We start from the raw sequence: 16,110 nt of genomic DNA, 5'->3' as shown, positions 1-16,110 counted from the left end.
CGCATACCTTGTTAGTTAAGAAGCCAATGCATTAAAGCGGAAAGGTATGGCGGATCGGTATCGCGGAACGCGGATTTTACAGTAGAATCACCGTTAGCCCGTGGGTTTCCACATGCAGCAACCTCCACGTGGTGAGACCTGGGTCGTTAATACTTGCAAAGTCTAATTATAAATCTTATAATACAAGTATTATCGAGCGAATGGCTGCATACTGTATTACTTTTCCAATATTTTTTCAATCTAATTCCAACTAAACATCAATATATTTCCATTTTATATAGCTAATAATAGTTCAAATAAATAAATCATTAAATATAGTAGAATAATTTTTTAGTTTAACGCACAGAAAACTTTTCTATCGCATTTATGTTCACAGTCATTCCCAGTTGTTCTCATTTACTCTCGTTTACTCTTATTAATTATTATTTATAAGTCTCTGATGAGACCCATGGGATGGACCCATGGATGTGAGCCTCTGTGCGGGCTGCTGTCTCAGCATCGTGTAAAGCTATTTTTCTTTTCTTTTATTTTTTTCGCTTTTCTTTTTCATTCTGCAGTTTTCTTTTTTCTTTCTCCGGCTCTCTTTTCTATTTCATATTTTTCTTTCCTATTTACTCTTATTAAATGTGTTTTTTATAACATCGTACCTAGTATCGTACCTAGCATGGATTACTGCGAGACGAACATTACTATTAAAAAAAGATTTACATATGAGAGACTGAAATATATGAGTTTACAGCCTACTAACATTACTTTAATCTACGCGAAACTTATTGTTATTTACGTGAGGTATACTATATATCTATTGTATTGAAGGGGATGTACTAATATAAGCTTATACACCGTCACTGAAATCATACACGCTTCGAACGAAAGGTAGTGAACAACCATAAACCATAAGATTTAATAAATTAATGATTATATTTTTATCATTATTCTTATAATACCAGTTATACAGTGGTGACACGATTGGTATCAATTGTGCTTACAGTACCATTAGTTGTACCATTTACAAGACAGGATAATTGCAATCGCATGGATGTTGTAACTTTTAACAACAAAGCATCAATACGTACAGCATCTTCATTATTCATTGCTTGTGGTATAGCATCAAGAGCCTCTTCAAAAAAGCTTCTATTTTTATATAAATTATAATATTTAAGTTTTAAATATATTCAACACTTTTATATTTTATATATAATTATAAGTCTCTTACCTTGCTCTATCAGTACTGTAATGTAATAGAGCATTTTTTAAAAGTGTAATATCAGTTCTAGCTTGTATAATACCAGCAGAACTAAATTGTGTTACGCACGACATAAGCCGTGCGAGTTCTTCTGCTATTGTCTCAACAATATGAGAGAGAACTCTTTTTAAAAGAACTGGTGCAACCCGATGAACCTATAAAAATATAATTCCGCATTTACTCTATGTTGAATAATACTTAATGAAAATTAAATCAATTTTTTTCTTATTTACCTCTGCATGAACTGCTATTAAATTTGCTAATATTTCCTGAGCATATGGTCTAATATGAGTTGGTTCTGTATTAAAATCCCATTCTAATCCACCCAAATACATACTAGGTTCGATTGTTCCTACAAGTGGATCACACCGTCGTTCTAAATAGGCCTCCAAAACAGCATTATCAAGAGTTTCCAATTGTGTCCAATTAGAATTCCAACCAATTGCATTAGATAAATCTGGATAACCTTGAGTTTTTAGTGTATCTTTTATTTTTGGCAAAACAATATTCAAAGTGTAACGTATATTACTTAATGATATTAAAAGGCACTGTTCCCATGTCTATTTAAAAATGTGAAATATTGCAAAGATTAAAAAATGTATAAATAAAATGACAATAAATTTATAAATGAAATACATTTATATTTGTGCATATAATATTATACTTACAGGTCCTTGATGTTTATTGTTTTTATTCCTATAACCAGAAGGTGATCCAACTAGTTGAGAAACTGATGGCTCATCATCATCCAAAGCTTCTTCGCAACCACTAAAGGCTAATTGTTGCAAGCATCTTGCAAATGAAGTAAATAAAGTTTTAACAGCATTATAAAAGATCATTTGATATGATGGATTAGCAAATAATGCATTTTCTCTTGGACCACAAGCAACCACTGTATCTCGTGCACATTTTGTTACCTCTAATACCATTTCTTCGAATAGGAATGGCTATTTAAACAAAAAAAAATTAGTTAAATTTGTTATATAAATAATATTTATCGTGTTAAAACTATAGAGTTATATGAAAAAAATACCAGCTTTGTAATACCACCATTCTCATTTAAATATTCAATTTGCCATGTTTCCTTTTTATGTAAAGCTGCTATATTCTCTGCTGTTCTTTTGAACAATGCAACTAAACATTGTAATCTGAAATTTACAATAAGAGTTAGAATACTAATTAAAAATATGACAATTTAAATGTGTAAATGTAATTATTGAAAAAAAATAGATTTTTACCTCAAATCAAATATAAATTTTCCAAAAATATCAAGGGCATCACTAGGTAAATCTAAATGAATTAAAGATGCATACATCTGTCTAATACAGTGTAAAATATGTAAAAGTGATGATGCTTCTACATCATTATGACATATATTTTTAATAACTTCCATGGTATGTTGCATGCTTGATAAAACCAAATTCTATTAAAAATAATTCACAGATTTTAATTACATATATTCAAATATATCATGAAGCACATCTTAAATTTGAAATTAGGTTTTTTTAATATTTCAAAGAAAGATTATATATTTTTAGTTTCTTTTTTACCTTAAAGGGAATTTGTTTCTCAACATCTACTGCTACGTGCAACTGTCCACTGAAATAACTTTGTCCTAATCTCCATAGATTAGGCAACTGTTGAATTAATATATCATAAATAGCTTGAATGCATGATACTTGTATTGATGTATTATTTCTATCATTTCTGTTACTTTGAAATTGTTTTCCTGTAACCAGTACATGTTTTGAAGTTTTACCAGAATCCTCCAAAATTGTGTTTTTTATTTCTAAATGCTCATGTACACAAGCATTTATGCTTTTATCTAAACAGTTTGCATGAGAAACTAAAACATAAAATTATATATTTTTCTTAGTTAGTCTAATAGTTAATGAGTTAATAATAGAATTACTTTATATATACATACCAATGGCATCCCAACCCACATCACCTTCTGTTTCAAGATTAACAAGATTTCTAATTATTTTTTTATGTTCTTCTAAACTAAGTGGCATTTCTTCAAGCTTCTTTCGTAATAATGTTTTAAGAGTTGTAATTCTGTTTTCTATTTCTGCTAATACTATTTTAAATACTTCCACTTCAGTGTTCCTAAATAAATTTTTTACTCTTGCATAATCATTAATAACCAAATCATAATTTCCACGTTCTATATTTCTTTCCATATTAATTGGCATGCAAAACAGAAACTTATAGCGCTGCATAACAGTTAAAACATTTCTTGTAGCATCTGCTCTATCTCTTCTTGCTAACACTTCATCAAATAATTTATTAGCTTCTGACATTGATTGTTTAATAGCTTTCTCAAGTTGTTCAATGGGATCAGTTCCATAATTTTTCATATCTAATTCAAACTGCTCTTTAAGAAGCATTACTGTATCAAGTTGTTCCATTACTGATCCCACATTTGCCTATATAATTACAAATATAGTAATAGTAACTAAAAATAGGTTAAAAATATCATTTATAAAAAATTGCGAAACTACATGCCTTCAAAAAGGACAATTGTCCTTCTTTTTGAGAATTTACTTTTCTCTTAAGAAAAGTTAAGCCTGCTTTTAAGTCTTCTAATGTTGTAGCATGATGATGTTGCAATAAAAACCAACCTGGATGAAATTTTTCACTAGTGAGATCATCAGTAGCATCTCCAAATAATTCTATTAATTCATCATCAGGAAACTTTTTACTATAAATAAATATAATAAATTATTTTTTAAAGTTCTATTTACAACATAAAATATCGACATCGCAAAATGACAAAGATCCATACTCATTTCCTTCCACACTAAGTCCTAAAGGATCTTCTTGTTGATAATTTGTTGGTGATAATGCTCTTCTACCCCAAACAAAGCTCTGTAGAGGTGCTTCATCTACCCATACAGCTGATTCTTTCATAGGTCCTATTGTTTCATGATAACCACGGAATTGTACTGTTGATGTTCCTTGACCACCAGTACGAGTTGTTACTATAATATCACCACGGCCTTTACATGGACCTGATCTAGCAATAATTTTGTTTGATGATTTCCATTCAGCAGATAAAAGACAATCACATCCACAAATTGTCAACCCTATATATATAAAAAATAACATAAAATAATAAAAAATAGAATCTCATTGTACAATCACATTACTTCGCACAAAGTGAAATGAAACAAACCTATTAAATCTAAAGCTTTAGTACCCAAGAATTCTCCACGTACTATTACACGAGTTCCAGGTGGCCCTTCCTTAGGTGATATTCCTGTGACTACTGGTGGTGGGCCCATTTTCACAAAATTATTTATAAATTTAATAATTATTTATAAAATATTTATATTATTTATAAATACCTATGCAAAAAGATATTTATTATTTAGTAATGTAACCTTATTCTATAATACTCTGCATTTAACAACTTTGGTAAATATATTTATTCAACATACTGTATATATTTTGATTAATTAATATTTACATATTTTTACAATTGTCTTGTTTTCTATAAAAGACACGAATAAATAAAAACAAGCATGGTAATATGACACATCGCCACACTTATTAGTTAGTTCAAACATTACAAATACTACGCAACATGCTGTTAACTTGTAGACTCTCTACTATTTGAGTATACATCATGCATACACACTCAAATATTTGTCAAATCATATGAATCACACAATCAGCATTGAATTAGAAAATCTTTTGTTTATAGATAGATATAAACAAAATTATTCGATAGACAGCTTAATAATCTTTTGGAAAGTAAAAGTTTGGTCTCTAAACTTTCAAACATATTTTAGCGGGCATTTATAGTAACTTATATGTCAAATGTTATTAGGGGAAAAATAAAAAGAAAAAAATAGAACAAAATTTTTTGTATTTCATTCATTACTAATAAGATAAAAATTATTTGAACTTTTGAACTTGAATATTGAAATTATTGAAGTAAACATTATGTTCTTAATGGATTATTTATAAAAAATATTTAAACAGTGAAACTAGTGAAAAAAAAGATAAATATAAAATCGCAATTGTTAAAAAATAAATATATCATAATATCACATAATCAAAATTAAAATATTTTTCTAATATTAAATTTGATTAATTTGATTTAATATTGAATTAATAATATATAAATATAACATTTAACACATATATTTTTATTAAATTTTAAAAATATTGCTTTTATAATTGTTACACTTATAGTATGTTGGTAGACTTGTCATTTTCCGCCATCTGTAGAATTAGATAACGTTTGGGTAAAACGTGCACGACAGTGTAGTCGTGTCCATCAGCTAAATACCCAAGATGGCAAGTTCAATAAATGAAATTGTTACACAAGCAAGTGAAAATGTTACTGAACGAAATAATGGAACTTCCACTTCGACTCCCGAAGGAATAGCTATTGCTTATGGAAGCCTTGTAATAATGGCGATATTACCAATTTTTTTTGGTAGCTTCCGAGCTGTTAAGCACCATAAGGAGCAGCAGGTTAGCTATATATTTTGGCATATTGGCATATGTTATAAAGTCATTGTAATGTTTAACAATATTTGAAAATCTTATAATATTGTAATTAATGGAGATTTTTATTTATATGTATATATTTTTTAGATATATATTTAGTATTATCAATAATACATAATATATCAAATTTATGTATTAATTTTACCACACACACACACAACATACGCGCGCGCGCATTAAATAGTAATCAACTTTAGACGTATATATATGTTTTTATTATAAGACTTATCAATTATTTTTATAGCAACATTATAAAGCCAAAGGCGAACAGCCTGATACAATGTCTCTGAAAGAAGCAGCAATATTTCCTTTAATTTCCAGCTTTACATTATTTAGCTTATATATATTATATAAGGTAAAAGAAAATTTATAATTATTTTATGAAATATTGTTGTAATTTTTATAAAATATTTATTAAAAAAATATTTCTTTTCACACGCAGATATTTACTAAGGAATATGTGAACCTAATTTTAGTTGGTTATTTCTTCTTTCTTGGAATTTTAGCTTTATGCCATCTTACAAGGTAAATACCAGATTTCTGTATATTAAGATATATTTGTAATAATATTTAAAAAGAATTTTTAATTGTAGTCCTTTGATTTCTTCATTGGTTCCTGCTGTGATTCCAAAAACTCCATATCATATTCAATTTACAAAAGGAGAAGGTGATCATACTAAGCATATTATCAATTATAAATTTAATCTTCATGATATAGTTTGTCTAATATGTTGTTCTATTGTTGGTGCTTGGTATCTTTTGAAAAAGGTAATTTACAAAAACATACTTCTATGAATATTATTTACATATCTCTTCGTATTATATTTTCAATAATGTATATTTTTTTCAGCATTGGATTGCCAATAATTTATTTGGAATTGCATTTGCAATTAATGGTGTTGAATTATTACATCTCAATAATGTTGTCACTGGATGCATTTTACTTAGCGGTCTTCTGTTTTATGATGCTTTTTGGGTATTTGGTACAGATGTAATGATAACAGTAGCAAAATCATTTGAGGTGCCAATGAAGCTCGTTTTTCCACAAGATCTTTTAGAGAAAGGTCTTAGTGCTAATAACTTTGCAATGTTAGGCTTAGGAGATATTGTTTTACCTGGAATTTTTATTGCTCTTTTATTGAGGTTTGATAATAGTTTGAGCAGAAAAACAAATGTATATTTTTATGCAACATTTTTTGCTTACTTTATGGGATTACTTATAACAATATCGATAATGCATTTGTTTAAACATGCACAACCTGCTCTGTTATATCTGGCACCTGCTTGTTTAGGAACGCCATTATTACTAGCATTAGTCAAAGGAGATCTCAAAGCTTTATTTTCGTAAGCATTATTCGTTCGTTTTATAACATATAAAAAATTATATATTAATATTTAAAAGTAATATATATATATATATATATATATATATATATATATCAAAATTTCAGATATGAAGATCATCCTGCTCAACCAACAAATACAGTACAACAGTCAGAACAAACAACGCAAACTCAAGTAGAAGTAAAAAAAGATAAATAAATTTTCAGATTACCATAAGTGATATGGCATTCCTGTTATGTTACTATTGGTTATTTCATAAATTCATTATGAATAGAAGAAAAAACATCTGTTTTCTATAATATATATAAAATCTACCTTGCATATTAAGTTAATTTATTTTTAAATAAATACGATATGCAAGTTAGATGCTGTGATGGCACAAAAGTCATTTCATTTATCATTCGGTGCATAGCAGTTTGCACTTTCTGTGCAACTATTCCTATATGTAATAATATTTATGAAGTACAATTTTTTGTGAGAATTCCTTGGACTTGTATTTCTTGTATTAATTTTGAAAAAATTTCTTAGTCATAATCTTTACATTGTAAAATCAATTTTATAGCACGTAGTAAACGAAAATTGATATAAGTTCACCACATCATATAATGCAATTAATTGGTTTTGATTACCCTCCCCCTCTTTTCTACTTCTGTTAAAATTATAAGTGCCACGCTACTTAAGATATTAGACAATCTAATTGTAGGTTATACAAAATCTATTTTTGTGAATTTATTTGTTACTACTCCTTCATACTTATTCTTATACAACTTTGTTAATTTTAAGCATAGAAAATGAAATATCATTCTAAAATATTAAATATATTTAAAAAGAATCTACAATTTGAAATTTCTGTTAATTTTGTTTTAAATAAATGAGTATGTCTAGATCAATTTTTATTATAAAACTTAATTTCACAAAATTTAAATTAAAATATGTATATGTATAACTTGTTTCTGTAATATTACCAATAAAAATATGTATATGAAAAGCTTTTATATTTAAACTAATTCATGCATTATTATTTATTATATATGTATCTTCACACAACTTTTGATTGTGTGAGTCTGACAGATTATGATTATTGCATTTAAAATGCAGTAAAAATATAGTAAAATAACAACTATTCTATAATAGATAATTGAATTATATTTAACTATCCTTATTTTTATAATCAGAATGACAGTATTACGAAAATATGGAAAAGTAATTTATTACACTTTAGCAACATCTTCGACAGCCAAATTTTGTGCCGTAATAGGTTTCATGTTCTTTATTCCATCTTTGGATATTTTTTGGACTTTGAAATTAGGTAAATTCACAATAAGTCTTTTATGAATTTCTCTAACACATTTCTTCATTAGTTCATATCCCTCTTCTTCTGACATATCTACAATAGTAGTAAATAATAAAGCAAGAATTAAATTTTACTCTACATATAAAATTTAATTAAATTAACAATGATAATATTATAATCACTTTTTCACAATTCATAATTACTTACCATAATTATGATATCTATCCAATATAGAAAGAGAAAAGAAACCTCCATATCCATGTGCTGCATATGGTACTTTCACGCAAGAAGCTAAATAATCTATAAAATACAATTGAGGACCAAGATCATCATCATATCCGGCCATTAATAAATTAACAGTATATGGTGTTTGACTCCTGAGATAATCCGCTAAGTTTCTTCTAGTAAAGGCAGTTGCTGCTTGCGGTGATAGTTCATAACCATTTCTCATTTTATAAAGTTGTATATTTTTCCCAATGTATTCTGAAAACTGAGTTGTATCTCCAGATTCTCCAGAGACAGCCATTACAAGCTTATCAGACATTTTATGAATTTTTTCCTCATCTAAAATAATGTAAAATTTAATTGAATATATTAAAATTAAAAATTCATGCTAAATAAAAATATTTTAACGATTTCTTATAACTTTATCAAATGTATCTTACCGCTTTTCATAACCATAATAGATTGAGAATTTGTCATATCAGCAGCTACAAGCACAAAATCTTTGAATTGAATTCCAATTAAACATTCCATTTTAAAATTATTATTTAATCACACGACTTTGTAGAATATACAAGTTCTTAAAAACGCCTGTCACTGTATTCGAAGGTTAAGTCATTGAATATTATATTGCGAGATAGAACATCAATTGTTTAATACTTACAGTGACATCTAATATTACCGATCGAGAAAGAAAACTAATTATTGATTTGTAGATGTCGATAAAAGAAAATATAAAATATCAATCTATGTATATATATTTTCTTTTTTATATTTGGATAAGAATATTAATATAAAATAATATATATAATAATTTTTTATAAATATATATCTAATCAATGAAATGAAAAATTTAAATCTAAAATAATTTTCATCTAATATTTCATTAGTCTGTATTTCTAATTTGGTATTGTCGCTGGCTATTTATCTAAATAACAACGAAACCATAGGTTCAAGATGACTTTGATATTTGATAAATGAATCTAATGCAATCTATCATTATATTCGATTCCAACGGGCTGATATCGTAATTCGGCCTATGTGTTTAACTAATTAATTCTTTATGTTAATTCTTTATATTTATTTATTAATTTATATTTATTTAAATAATATATATACATAACATAATTTATTAATAATTAAAAACCACAAAAATAATTTATAATTATTGCTTCTATGTATTTGTTTAAACAATATTAGATTTACTCAAACATTATATAATCATTAACAAATGGTAAATGCAAAATTAAAAAAAATGTTCGTTAGGCGCGAATTTTAAACTCAGTATCATCGTTTGCCAATAATGTAAACAAAGATGTAGGATCGAGGCAACTTTGATAAGTGATAACAAGTTAGTCTACTATTGGATTTCATCGAAAATACATCGTATGTAATAACAAGATAATAAATAATAATAGTGATAATAAAAGTGAAGTGTTAGTGAAACATCAATTAAGTGCGCATTCAAAATTTCGAGACGTCACCTGTCGAAATAATATATAAGTAGAAGGTATGACCATTTTTATTTTTATAATTATGACAATTTGGTTCTAGATTTTAACAATATCTTTTGATATGAAAGTAAATAAAAGTAATAGAAAAAGTGAAATTTTATACTTATTAAAAATTAATGTTTCTTTCGTTTTTTTTTATACAGTGCATACTTTACAAGTAATATAGAGTTTATTTAATAATTTAATTGAAATTACTTATTTTATAAAATGTTCATTCATTTTTTATTATTTTTTTTCATACTTCATGCACATTATGTTCATACACAGTAATACAATTAAAATTTGTTTTGGTTGATTTTTGTCGCGATGTAATAAACTTTTGATATTTTCTACTAGGTAGCGCTTCGATCATTGCCGATCGAATTCATCACATTGGGATTATGTAGGTTCAATTTTTTTTATTTTTTTATTTTTTTGAATAAATAATTTTTTGATAGCATTGTGTTATATTTAATGCAAAATAAATGTGATAATATATTAGGATAAATTTGAAAAATGCATAGTTTTTATTTTACATTCTAAACAAATAAATATAATAGAATGAGTCTTCAAATTTCACACTTTTTCTTAGAAAGTTTTCTGTACATACACGTGCGTGCGTGCGTGCAAGCGAGAAAAAATATTCACAGTCATATTTACTTATAACATAAATTAACTGACATATGTATTAAATCGCCTTATAAGCTTTATCGTATAATTAATGAAAAACAGGTAAATATAAATTGACAGTATATGACTTCTATAGCTGCTCTAATGTTTTTGATTAACATCTTTTTCATAACTTAATATTTCAAATTACAATGCAAATGTTTAACACCTTATCATTTAAATGGAAATATATACAAAAATTGAATGTATCATATGTATATGCATATATATACTTTGTATGCTTTGGAAGCAATCCATTAGAATAATTAATAATTACAGTATTGCAGCATTGTCTTGTTTTTTCTTTTCTTTTTTTTCTTGTTTTAAAATCATTTCTGATATCCTATTGCAAACAAATATTAATAAAGTATACTATTATATACAGGATGTAACTTATTACATTATAAGATATCAGAGAGCATATATTGTACAAAATAATTAACAGCAAAGCAGTTTAGTACATAGCATTCTTTACATGATAAAATATATACAAAATAATAAAAACATGAAATTCTATATAAATTAGGTAACTATAGTGTCTTTAATATTTTCTTTATAATATTCTAATAGCAATGAATAAAGATATTTCATTTGAAAAAGATAGTATGGTAATACAATACTTTTCTTAAATGTATGGGTTAAAATGTATTATCAAGTATTAATATACATGAAATTTCTTCTCTATATAGTGAAATAATAGAATCATCGTGCGTGTATGTGCGCGCGCGTGATATATATATATATGTATGTATGTACATATTTATATATATATATATATATGCATTTATGAAGCAGTATTTTAGTAAATTTATCTTGAAAACCAAATAAATAAACAATGCTAATAAAAATGTATATAATCGATAATAAGAATGTTATGAAACATTGAAAATAAAAATTTTTATACAATGCTATTAGAAAAATTATGAAGAATTTACATTTATAATTATACAAAGAAAAAAGTATTATTACTGAATTTTTGTTTTTATATATATTGATTTATTTTCAAATTTTTGTCATAATTCTAAGACAAATATGTCTACATGTAAAAAACACATCATTAATATTTTATTACATACAGCAAGACATTGTCATGTATACAGATAATAATTTACAACAGCAATAATAATATTAATGTTGTTCTTCATATTTGCCTTAGAAAATTTTCAAAAATTTGATATCAAGCTTAAGTTTAATATGAAGAAATTAATGCAATCATTTTCCTAATTAGTTCTCATTTCTAACTCTATCTAAATTTGTAAAAAAGTGCAGTACAAATTGCGATTTCATTTTTAAAATAATGGTAAATATTACAACAAATAATCTTGTAGAAAAAAAAAACAAAACTGATTTTGCTTTATATTATTTAACAATTCATACTGGATATAATCAGTGTCAACATACTTGATTTTTTGTTTAATATCTATTGCATCATAATGGCAAAAGATCAATTAAATTAACGCGTGGTTGTGTAAGTGATTCAGGAAAAAATTCTGCAAGTTTGTCATATAACTCAATTCTCAAAGTGTGAACGTTGCGTACTGTTATACATTGATCTGTATTCATACCTAGAAAGTTACCTAAAACAGTGCTAGAAGCTGAATTAGAACCTGCAGCTTCGTCCAGTGACCTTGTTTGTTCTCGAAATAGTATAGATGTCAACAATTGAAACTGTAAGATTTAAATAAATGTACATATACAATGATACAATACTAAAAGAGACTTTATAAAATTAGTAATAAATATATTTATACAATTTTATAATACCTCTTTTGTTTGCTCTGTATCATCATGATCAATAATTTCTGACACTTTTGTTTGTAAATACTCTAATGCTTCAATACTATTATTCAAAGCAAGTTCTTCAAATTTATGTTTTCTAATAATTAATTTACACTTTTTTAATATCTGCTCATGAGATGGTCTACATAATTTTAATTGCCAAAAATCATCAAGTCGTAAATTTGGGAGGCAAGATCGACCTGGATTTCCACCAAATAAATAATGAACCTATCAAATACAAAAATAAATATTTTGTTAGAAATATATAATGCTTCGTACTAATCTAAAATTCAAATTTTGTATACCTTTTTTATATGATCATAGACTAACTGATGTGCAAATCGTGGACATGGTTCATAATCTTGCATTTTACTCCAATATTTTTCTCCAAAATTTTCATTACGATAAATACAACACCATTTGTTATTTTTAATGGTATAAACCCAAAAAGAATTCTGTACATTATCATCTCTCTCATCTTTGTCTTTACTTAAACCCTACATAGAATCTTTTTAATTTTTAACATACCATTAAAATATATAAGAAAAAAGATATTTCTAAGTACAAACCGACAAAACATATATTTCATCAAGGTCACGATCAATTGTTGCCCTTTGAGTAAAACCAGCTGCAGGAACACGATTAGAATCTTTTGCCCCAAAGTCATTGTAATTTATATGTTCTACTTGGTTTGTATCTACTTCATAAGTAAAAAAGTCACTTAAATATTCTTTACCTCGTTTACCTGCGAATATATACAACTTTCGAGAACCCTGAAAAAAATTCGCGAAGTGAATATAAATTTTATAATATATTTTACACAAATTATGTAATTATTTATAATTTAAGCAACACTTACTGAATGGAACAACATAGAATGCCCAGCTCGTGATCTAATAGTTGGTACGTTTGGAGGACACTGTCTTGCAATATCACAAGCCAGTCGACTCCAAGTACCAGTTGGCACATGATAAGAATATAGTCCAGAAAATATTGGTTCTGTCGAGTTTGCTGGCATTGCATGATTTTCAGAACTAAATGGTAATTCAATATTATTCAATTATCAAAAATCTATAAGATTTTTAATAACTTACTTGGAAGATGAAACAAGAACTCTGCCACCAAATACATAAATTATTCGCTTTTCAATATCCATTGACATTTGATGATCAAATATTAATTGAGGTCCACCAACAGCACCAGTATCTTCTGATATTTGTGTCCACTTATTTGATTCAATATCATAAACATAAAAATCGCTTTTTAGATTTTCTGGTGTTCTATATTGTGTATCCAAATATCGTCCGAGCGTAAAGAGTTGTCGTCTTTCTGGATCAAGACACATTTTATGACATGATCGAGCACTAGGTCCACCCTATATAATACATTTTATAATTTTGATGTGTAGATAAAAAGGAATAATAAAAATTTTCTTTATTAAATATATCACCTTGAATTTGAGGACTTACTACTGATTCAGTATCTTTGCATATGAGGGTCCATTTATTAGCAGATATGTTATAAACCCATAAGTCTGACAGATCCTGATTTCCATCCCATCCTCCAAACAGATACAGCATTTCGGCAGTTGGATCCAGGACCATTTGATGTCCTCCTCTCATTCCAGGTTTAGGATCGTTTGTAGATAATTTTGTCCAAACCGCTCTATAGGTCTGAGCATTGATATAGTCATTCAGTAGTCCAGCTATAGCATAATTTATGAAATTTGTTTGCATAAAGATAAAAAAATGACAATAATCTGAAGTTTTACACGAAAAGAAAAGAAATGAAATATAAATAAAAAAATATCAATAAGTTCATAGAACTTTTTCAGAAATAAAAGAATAACTAAAATTTGATTAGTATAATAGATAGTTTTTTAGATAATATATTTTAAAAAAGTATATTTATAATAAAAAAAGCGATGTACTTTGCGTTTTGTGTGTAAAGAAAAAAATTAAGAACAGCTTACTCATGACTGCATTGCTTATAAAGCCTTCTGCCTGAAGATGATCACCTTTTGTAACTAACAAGTCATATAACATAGATAAACGAGGATCTTCTAAAGTAACTCCTGTGACTCTTTGCAAAGTCTCTACAACTTCTGGTTGTTCGAGTCTTCGAAAGTGTTTCATACATAACCTTATTACTTCTTTTTGACGATACTGTAATATAAAAAAATTTAATTGTTCTTTGGTTCATATTAAAGATAATTAATTTTTATTCAAACACTTACCATATTTACCCATTCGATAGAAGGTCCTACAATTTTAGAATCATTGATACCATTTAACCGTACGTGCCAGATAGAAAAATTAAAACTGGGCCCCCAAGATTGAAGAGGAAGAATTTTTATATATCTAACAGGAAAATAATTTCCTTCATTTCCTAAAACGTGCTTCAGATCGAATGTTTCTGGTACAGAATCATTATTCAATCCACTAAAAAAAAAATTAAATTTAAAAAATTTATTATTTTTATAACTTCCTTAACTTTATAAAAAATAATATTTTACCTTTCTAAAAGTTCCATCATATTCTCAGGTTCTAGTCCACCATATATTTTAAATTTTTTTATATTGCATACATGAGTTTTTTCATATTTGCCAAAAGTAATAGTTTTAACAATAGAGGGACATTGTAATTTTAATGTAAGAAACTAAAAATATTACAATAATTAGGTAGCAATTATTGTCATTTATCGCATTTGTATTAAATAATGAAATTTATTATAATTAGTTATTCATGATATCTATTTGTTTACATTTTATATAATTATCTTAAAGATAAATAACGTTTTTAAGAGGTAGATAAACTTTCTGGACAAAATATACGAATGTTTACCTGGCGAGGATTGTCAATATCAGAAGACCAACGTGAAGTTTGATCCGACGGTTTATCTACAAGAATATTCCTAAAAAAAAACATAAAAATTAGCTCATTACGATGTATCCTTCTTATTTTAATCGACATATCTTTATTTTAGATATACTTCGACAAGAAACGGAAAGTTTGTTAGGTTACATGTTTATCATATTTTTTTTTTTCATTTAGCAAATTATTTTGAAAATAGATAACCTTATTTAAATTGATAAAAATAAAAGATTATTTACTCAGGTACGTAGGAAGCTGAAAAACTAGAGCACTTATAAATCCTAAATTCCAAAACTTTCTCAAAATTACTATTTTCGCCAGACGCCATGTTACTCCATCGATATATAGGGTGTTTCCAAAATACGTTTCACAATCAAATAGAGGTAAATTTCATGAAATGAACGAAAAACGTCATACACACATGAGTTAAATTATTTTTAAAGAAATTTGACTAGAGGGCAGAAGTATCGCAAATATGATACAAAAAATGAAATATTGTGAATTATAGGGAATAAATTACAATATTTATTTATTGTTTTTATATATTATAAAAATAAAAAAACATTCTTTAACATGTATATTTATTTAAAAAATGCTCTTATAATAATATAAAAATATTAAACTAAATTAAATTACAAAAATCAATAAACACGCATTTTTGAAATA

General features: G+C 26.6%; 4 protein-coding genes across 5 annotated transcripts; 1 reads left to right on the top strand and 3 right to left on the bottom strand.

Moving 5' to 3' along the window:
• Positions 1–902: 902 nt before the first annotated feature.
• On the bottom strand, positions 903–4,969 carry LOC124421884 (exocyst complex component 2). Its single transcript, XM_046957572.1, has 12 exons — positions 4,690–4,969; positions 4,425–4,596; positions 4,035–4,335; positions 3,755–3,950; positions 3,174–3,675; positions 2,797–3,092; positions 2,485–2,669; positions 2,280–2,394; positions 1,915–2,193; positions 1,480–1,806; positions 1,217–1,401; positions 903–1,134 (listed from the first exon to the last, which is right to left on the bottom strand). The coding sequence occupies exons 2-12, from the start codon at positions 4,531–4,533 to the stop codon at positions 951–953; spliced, it is 2,679 nt and encodes an 892-aa protein (XP_046813528.1). The 5' UTR covers positions 4,534–4,596; positions 4,690–4,969; the 3' UTR covers positions 903–950.
• A 507-nt stretch (positions 4,970–5,476) lies between these two features.
• On the top strand, positions 5,477–7,725 carry LOC124421786 (minor histocompatibility antigen H13). Its single transcript, XM_046957396.1, has 6 exons — positions 5,477–5,734; positions 6,015–6,125; positions 6,213–6,295; positions 6,364–6,538; positions 6,621–7,114; positions 7,222–7,725. The coding sequence occupies exons 1-6, from the start codon at positions 5,552–5,554 to the stop codon at positions 7,310–7,312; spliced, it is 1,137 nt and encodes a 378-aa protein (XP_046813352.1). The 5' UTR covers positions 5,477–5,551; the 3' UTR covers positions 7,313–7,725.
• Positions 7,726–8,240: 515 nt separating this feature from the next.
• Positions 8,241–9,254, bottom strand: LOC124421787 (proteasome subunit beta type-2-like). Its single transcript, XM_046957398.1, has 3 exons — positions 9,074–9,254; positions 8,616–8,972; positions 8,241–8,501 (listed from the first exon to the last, which is right to left on the bottom strand). The coding sequence occupies exons 1-3, from the start codon at positions 9,162–9,164 to the stop codon at positions 8,326–8,328; spliced, it is 624 nt and encodes a 207-aa protein (XP_046813354.1). The 5' UTR covers positions 9,165–9,254; the 3' UTR covers positions 8,241–8,325.
• A 1,373-nt stretch (positions 9,255–10,627) lies between these two features.
• On the bottom strand, positions 10,628–15,857 carry LOC124421785 (muskelin). Of its 2 annotated transcripts, none has more exons than XM_046957394.1 (12): positions 15,684–15,857; positions 15,415–15,484; positions 15,087–15,229; positions 14,808–15,012; positions 14,544–14,736; positions 14,041–14,276; positions 13,666–13,946; positions 13,431–13,605; positions 13,141–13,344; positions 12,877–13,068; positions 12,557–12,799; positions 10,628–12,460 (listed from the first exon to the last, which is right to left on the bottom strand). In XM_046957394.1, exons 1-12 carry the CDS (start codon positions 15,770–15,772, stop codon positions 12,221–12,223), a joined length of 2,271 nt encoding a protein of 756 aa, XP_046813350.1. In that variant the 5' UTR covers positions 15,773–15,857; the 3' UTR covers positions 10,628–12,220. The 2 variants fall into 2 exon arrangements, with proteins under 2 accessions (XP_046813350.1, XP_046813351.1); XM_046957395.1 differs by having other exon boundaries at positions 15,649–15,784.
• Positions 15,858–16,110: the final 253 nt, after the last annotated feature.

Source organism: Vespa crabro, chromosome 2 (genome assembly GCF_910589235.1).
Source record: "Vespa crabro chromosome 2, iyVesCrab1.2, whole genome shotgun sequence".
Lineage (NCBI taxonomy): Eukaryota > Metazoa > Arthropoda > Insecta > Hymenoptera > Vespidae > Vespa > Vespa crabro.
Note: the sequence above shows the minus strand (reverse complement) of the source record. Positions and strands in the feature narration are given on the sequence as shown.